Source organism: Anopheles gambiae, chromosome 2, assembly GCF_943734735.2.
Source record: "Anopheles gambiae chromosome 2, idAnoGambNW_F1_1, whole genome shotgun sequence".
Classification (NCBI taxonomy): Eukaryota; Metazoa; Arthropoda; class Insecta; order Diptera; family Culicidae; genus Anopheles; species Anopheles gambiae.
The window spans coordinates 84,736,818-84,743,377 of record NC_064601.1 but is presented as its reverse complement, the minus strand read 5'-3'; the positions used below and the strand labels follow the sequence as shown (position 1 = coordinate 84,743,377).

Here is a 6,560-nt window from a genome sequence, read left to right as displayed (position 1 = left end):
ATACCGATTTATCTGTATTCCTATCGATTTTTTATGTGCCTACCGATTCACAGATGACCGCCCTAAAACTACCGATTTTCCATTTATCGTACCGAAAATTACAGATATTTGATTTTTCAGTCGTTTAATATGTGGCGATTGGGATGCTGTTTCAAGGATCGTTATCCTCATTTGTTACTTAGGCCCGTGTCTGTGCTCCATCGCATGCGATTTTATCGCAAGTGCTGTCAAACGCTTTTTCGTACAGGTGTCCCCCGATATACGGCTGTATTTGGGACCGAAAAAATGGCCCAAAGCAAGGCGTAAGTCGAAATAGTCGTATGTCGAATATCTGTCAAAGTTAAGTTTAAAACCGAAGTTGAAGAGGCGAAATCTATGATATCGTGATTTTTATTTGAAATAATGTTTGATAATGTATTAATTTTACACCGAAAGTCGTTTACGCGATATAAATATCAAAGATCGGCTAGTTTTAGAATCTTTGGAAATGTGTTTGTAACGGTTTTCAGCCAAGAAATTCAAAAAAATACATCAATTTCTTCTCACTGACAACTTTTCACTGTCAAAATCAAAATCGTCGTATCTGCGAATCGTCGTAACTCGAGGGGGTCGTAACTCGGGGGACGCCTGTATAATATTGCGATTATTTGGATGATTTTTAATAATTATGAAAAATTAAGTTGAGATTGTTCCTACAAAACACCACACATTTAGTTTGACAGATAAAATCGGATGCGGCGTCCGACGAAATCAAAAAATTTTGATTCCGTCGTACGACGAAATCGCACGTCCGACGCTATCTGTCAAATCTCATTTAAAATTTTGACAGGCCTCGGCCTCCGATAAAATCGCATCCCATGGAGCACAGACACGGACGTTATCGCGCTGACGCACGTTTGTTTGCCTGGCACTTGAGAAATGCTAAATGTATTTTGAATTCAAAATTTTATCCGTTAAAATTTAATGCTCATAATAAGTAGAAATTGTCAGTTGTGGGGATTCTGAAATTGCTCGTCAAAGAAAATCATTTAAATTTGAATTTGAATCTCGCTGTCGGTGGTAAAAGCACCGACAAACCGACGTGACACTTCGAACAAAAAGAGTTTCAAAAGTTGTCTCCTCATTTCAAATGAATATACGTTAAACACTAGCGCCATCTCTATAATGATTCGCTTACTACACTGACATAGAGAAGAAACTGCTAAATCCCCTTTTTGTTTTTCTTCGCAAATTCCAATGCGTATTGTTTTATGTACTTCTCACATCTTTTTGATTGATTTGGAAACTTATAAAATGATTTTCCTGGGTGTTTTGTCCAATAATTCTCAAAAAATAGTGCCTCACACTTCCTTCGCAATTTTTATTCAGAAAAGTTGTTTACATCGAAGCAGCAGTGAACAGAGGTTACTTTGACAGAAGTGCTCGCCTCACTGGAAAATGACAGTACTTTCGTGTGGGACACTTTTGTAACGCCAGTGTCACGTCGGTTTGTCGGTGGTAAAAGCTTACCCGACAGACAAAGAGAATGACATTTTAAGGCGAGGGGTATGTAGAAACACACGGTGGGGGTCCGGCCCAAGATCGGATCCGAAGTCCGTTGTTTTGGGCTAAAAATTAAAAATTACGTATGGAGCGCTACCGCTCTCACGGGAAAGAACGCTCGCTCGCGCTGTTTCATTGTATTTTTCTCATACTCATTCCTTTCCGTTTCTTTCGGCTTGCGCTGCGCTGAACTGGTACCCCATTTGTTTCCTGCGAGTTGCGCTGCGCTGGATTGAAACCCCCTCCCGCTCGTTTCTTTCTTAGCGCGCTGTGCGCTTCCCTTCACACGGACTTGGTGCACCCGAATCAAAAGAAAAACTTTAACTCATCAAACTTGGTTTATAAATATTTTATCACTTTTATTGCAAATAAAAGCACATTTCAATTCATAGCTTCACACAATCTTGCTTCAAACCCTACACATTATTTATAAAAGACGCACACTTTTTCATTCGCTTTGCTAGTAGGGTAAAAAGAAATTAATCGTTAAAATAATTGATTAAATTTAAATGGTTGCGTTCTCAACAGTGCTCCTGTCGAAATCTGCCAATATAATCTGGCCACACTGGTCGCAGATCAGGCGAGCTTTTTGGCGGCCACCTTCGCAAAACCGTCGCAAAACGCCAAAACCGACGTCACAAGTACAGGCGGTCCCCGAGATACACGGTACCTCTTATACGCGGATTCGGAGATACGCGGTTTTCTAAATTTGACAATTCTTTGAGCAAATTGTACTGATTTGACACATCAATCTTAAATTGCCAAATAATTTCCGTTTTGATCGAATGTTAAAAACTATTTCAAATGGTCTAAAAAATGTTATATTCAGTCAGAACCCAAATAGCCAGCTCGTACTTTATAGCTGATTTGGGGCTGTTTAACGAAAAATCGTTCCGATGTCGTACTTTGTGGCTGATTAAGAGATAGACGGTACTTTGCGGAACTATGGAGCTTTTTAACAGGCACACGGCACTCTTTGAAACTTTGCGGCTGATTAGCATTATGTGTAGGGTTCATGATGGAACTTGAAGGCTTGTTAAGATAGGGTACTGAACTTGGTGGAACTTTATAGCTTTTTAATGCATGTCATCGGTACTAGGTGGCTCTTGTCATAGTGTCAAAGACTGACACCGGCAATCATCTCATTGCTGCTGCACAAGTTAGATTCGTTAATTGAAGAATGAATATTGAGTGAAGTGATTGTGAATTATCAGTAAATTGTGTAAATTTGTGTGTAATTCATCAATACAAAGAAATTAAAAATATACACATGTGTTTAAACGAAAAAAATCTTGTTGTTTATTTCATCGATGACGCTTGCTTGAAAATAAAACACAAAGAAAAATAATCCCTGGTACCGTGGCATAAGGAAGCTGCTTAGGCGCTGTTTGAAAGACCCACATAGAACTTTGATGCTGTTTATCTACTGCAAAAGGCGAATTCAAGCAGCGATCTTTAGCGTGCCAAGATGAGCTGATTAAGCAATTCTGGCTATTTGGGAATCATATAAATTAATTCATAAAGTAAATATAACATCCCCCTACTTGCAAAATTACACGACCATTACTGATATTTTAGCTGGAAACCACGAGATTCGACTTAGGCGGAAATTCGAGATACGCGGTATTTTGTGGCCGTTTTCGGTCCCCATTAACCGTGTATCTCGGGGACCGCCTGTACTGCAAACCGACGTCGCCAGCGAGCGAAACTCGCAACGATTTCGAGGCGCTGGCGACGTCAGTTTGCAGTACTTGTGACGTCGGTTGTGACGTTTTGCGACGGTTTTGCGACGGTTTTGCGACGGTGGCGGCCAAAAAGCTCGCTTTGACCTGTGGGCAAAGTGACCAGAAATACCGATGTATTTATATATCTAGGGTTTGAAGGAAACAATCTCAAATTTTTTAATCATTGAACTATGAAACTCAGGAACTTTTATTTTGCGCATTAACCCCCCCCCCCCCCCGCATCCCGGTTAACACTTCTTTCGCTTTTACTTCTTTTAAATTTCGAGTTTTAACCTACCGAAAACTACCGATAAAATGTTGATGCGCCTACCGAAAACCGCCAAAATAATCTGGCCACACTGCTTGTGGGCAGTTCAGTTTCGGAAAGAGCGGCAAACACGAATCCCGGTGCTGGTTGCTGGCGTCCGCTTGTGGAAGTGTTTTTTTTTTTGTTGAAGACCAATTTAAACCATGTCCGAAAACGTGTCCTACACGAATGTGCATCGAGCGTTTCTGCAGGCGTGCTCTAACCATGGCACTCTGAGTACGAGCCAGGCCTTCAATATGTACGTGGCCATCTGCGCCCAGCGTAAGTACCGGCGTGTACCGGTTCGATCGCGTTCTAACCGCGATGTTTCATCAGAATATTCTCACTTTGCAGACGACGACAGCCACAGCATTCCAAGCGAAGCCGATCTGGCCAGCGTGATAGAGGCCATCAACGAGCGGATCTATCGCTTCGATCAGAAGATTGCGCTCGTCCACTACGATCCCACCGATATGGACTTTTACGTGTTCGTCAGTCTGCAGGAGTCGCCGATCGATTTGCAGCAGAACGTGTTTACCGCACCGGAGCTACACTTCTTCCGGGTGCTGCTGCGTGAGCTAGCGCTTAGCGAGGATCACACGCTGGCCCTGATCGCGTGCCTCAATCTGACGAACGATACCGCGAGCGAAGGGATGAAACCGTTGGCAAAGACGCGGGCCGAACAGTTGCTCCAGGAGTGGGAGCAGCTGGGCTACTTTCTCACGCTGGACGATAAGTGCTATCTGGGGCCGAAGGCGGTGGTGGAGTTTGAAAAGTACATCAGCAGGAACTATGCGGACGTTGTAACGCGCTGCTGCTTGTGCAATGTGACAATATTCTATGTAAGTTTTATTATTCACTTGTTTTTTCAAATCCTCCTTTATATTTTACATTCCATTCTTTCTTTTTTCTCCACCCAAGGGCGTCAAATGTGCTTCCTGCCCTCAGATTCTGCACAAGGACTGCATGAAGAAGTACCTACGGCGGCTGACCAACTGTCCCGCATGCAAAACACTGTGGAGCGTCCCGTTGTAGCTGTACTCACTGGAATTTAGTTTATTAACGCATTCTTATCCCATAAAACCCATTTACAAAGAATTTCGAATCCTGCACTGTATATACTATAAAGCAAACGTGTTAACACAAGCTTCGTACGTTCAATCGATCAGTTAGTGCCTGAGAGCGCTTTTAAAGCTTCAGTTTCATTTCCTGCTGCAGAATGGACCAAGCCCTCTCGGCCTGCTGCTGCGAGTACTCGTAGCTCCACAGCGTGCAGAAGACGATGTCCGAATGCTGCACCATCTCCTCGTTGGACGATGGTTGCGCATCGACACGCCGTACCGCCTCGTGCTCTTCGAACTGATTGCGCTCCATCAACCGACGGATCGCTTCCTCCCGCGGCACAATGCACGACCACACCTCGTGGCAGTTTTTGTGCCATCCGGCTTGTAGCATTACTGCTGCCTCCATCACCACCACCTGCTTGCCGTGCTGCTCGTGCAGCGTGCGAATTTCCTCGTTCGCGCGCTTCGCGATCGCTTTCCACATAATCTCGTTCAGCCGGTCCAGCTTGGCCCGGTCGGCGAACACGATGGCACCGAGTGCTCGGCGATTGATCTTCCCGTCCGGGGCTAGAATTTCCCGACCGAAGGTGGCCACCACCTGCTCGAAACACTCCTCGCCCGGTTCGTACAGCTGGTGGCCGATCTTATCGCAGTCCACCACACCGGCGCCAAGCTCACGGAACCGTTCGAGCATTTTGCTCTTACCGGCCGCAATGCCTCCGATCATGCCGATAATGTACGGTTTCGGGGGAATGTGGGTTGGGGCGGGTCGCCGTGGCCGTAGTCGCGTCCCGAGCAGATCCATCCGCTGGTTGCTGGAGCTGATTTTGTCCTCTTTATCCTCGACGGTGCTTTCGTCGTCCAGCAGCTCGATGGTGTGCACTTCGAGCTGATTCAGTCCGTTCTGGGCGCGCAGCTCGTTCACTTTGGCGCCGCCGCGAGCCGTCTCAGTGCTGACAACGATAAGCTGAGGGGCGGAGGAGCATGAGAAGAAATAGTCCAGTTACAATTGTTGTAGTCCAATTGCTTCAACAACTTACATCCATGTCCGGGTCGGTGGCCGTTGGACCGAAGGGATCGAGTATGGGCACCACTTCGTACCGCAGAAACGGATCGACATCCTCCAGGAACTCCTTCACATGCTCTATCCGGTGGGCGGCTGGCAGTATGAGTTCGTGCAGCTTTTTACTCTTAATCATTCCACCGTCCGTAACGCCGACGACCACCCGTTCCGTCGCAAGTAAAATCGCCTGCGTAAGCAGCACCTTATGACCGGCGTGAATCCGATCGAACGTACCACCGAGTACCACGTTGCGGTACGTTTGCAGCTGTTTGTCCAGTTCCGGTGGGAGACTGACCCGGTCCACGGGGAGTGTATCCAGCTCCACCACCTTCACACCCGGATACCGTTCGGCAAGACATCGTTCACCGCCGGCCCCGGACGAACTCAGTGCGTAATCGTAAAAGAGATAATCGGCCGTCGTGGGCCGTGCACGGTTAGCGAACGAATCGAAGCTGGCCCCGTTCGGTCGCAGCGATCCGGTCACAATGCGTAGGTCCACCTCGGACCCGAGCCACGTTACGGACGATTGGTACACACTTGCCACAAAGCGACCGAGCGCCCGGGGACAACTTACGTTCGCGGCCACCTGCGGATGGAACTGCAGGTAGAGCGTGCTGAGGGCATATGGCCGGGTAGCGGAGAGCGTTTTCGCTATGTTGGCCAGATGGACCGCCGTAAGGATACCGGTTCGGGAGGGCATTTTAACGACGTCACTGGTGTGCTATCCGTTCCGGGGGACTTTTCTTTCATTAATCCTCGATGCGATAAGAGGATTTTTGGCAAACAGACACGAAATTAGCTGATTTGGTACATTGTTGTGACAGGGAGCGGAGAAAACAACAACACGTGGAGTACTAGAG

At 46.6% G+C, this 6,560-nt stretch overlaps 2 protein-coding genes across 3 annotated transcripts; one reads left to right on the top strand and one right to left on the bottom strand.

Annotated features, from left to right (window-relative positions):
* The first annotated feature begins 3,555 nt into the window (after nucleotides 1-3,555).
* On the top strand, nucleotides 3,556-4,719 carry LOC1276154 (non-structural maintenance of chromosomes element 1 homolog). Of its 2 annotated transcripts, XM_315464.5 has the most exons (3): nucleotides 3,575-3,855; nucleotides 3,928-4,415; nucleotides 4,495-4,719. In XM_315464.5, exons 1-3 carry the CDS (start codon nucleotides 3,738-3,740, stop codon nucleotides 4,606-4,608), a joined length of 720 nt encoding a protein of 239 aa, XP_315464.4. In that variant the 5' UTR covers nucleotides 3,575-3,737; the 3' UTR covers nucleotides 4,609-4,719. The 2 variants fall into 2 exon arrangements, with proteins under 2 accessions (XP_061500766.1, XP_315464.4); XM_061644782.1 differs by having other exon boundaries at nucleotides 3,556-3,855; nucleotides 3,928-4,719.
* Nucleotides 4,603-6,560, bottom strand: LOC1276153 (bifunctional coenzyme A synthase). The gene is made up of 2 exons (XM_315463.5): nucleotides 5,678-6,560; nucleotides 4,603-5,604 (listed from the first exon to the last, which is right to left on the bottom strand). The coding sequence occupies exons 1-2, from the start codon at nucleotides 6,398-6,400 to the stop codon at nucleotides 4,762-4,764; spliced, it is 1,566 nt and encodes a 521-aa protein (XP_315463.4). The 5' UTR covers nucleotides 6,401-6,560; the 3' UTR covers nucleotides 4,603-4,761.

Excerpts from the sequence above, each read along its gene's own strand:
- LOC1276154 (XM_061644782.1), top strand. The coding sequence starts at position 3,738 with ATGTCCGAAAACGTGTCCTACACGAATGTGCATCGAGCGTTTCTGCAG. Across the intron at positions 3,856-3,927 it reads CGTGGCCATCTGCGCCCAGC|ACGACGACAGCCACAGCATT; the intron begins GTAAGTACCGGC and ends CTCACTTTGCAG.
- LOC1276153 (XM_315463.5), bottom strand. The coding sequence starts at position 6,400 with ATGCCCTCCCGAACCGGTATCCTTACGGCGGTCCATCTGGCCAACATA. Across the intron at positions 5,605-5,677 it reads CCACCGACCCGGACATGGAT|CTTATCGTTGTCAGCACTGA; the intron begins GTAAGTTGTTGA and ends TCCGCCCCTCAG.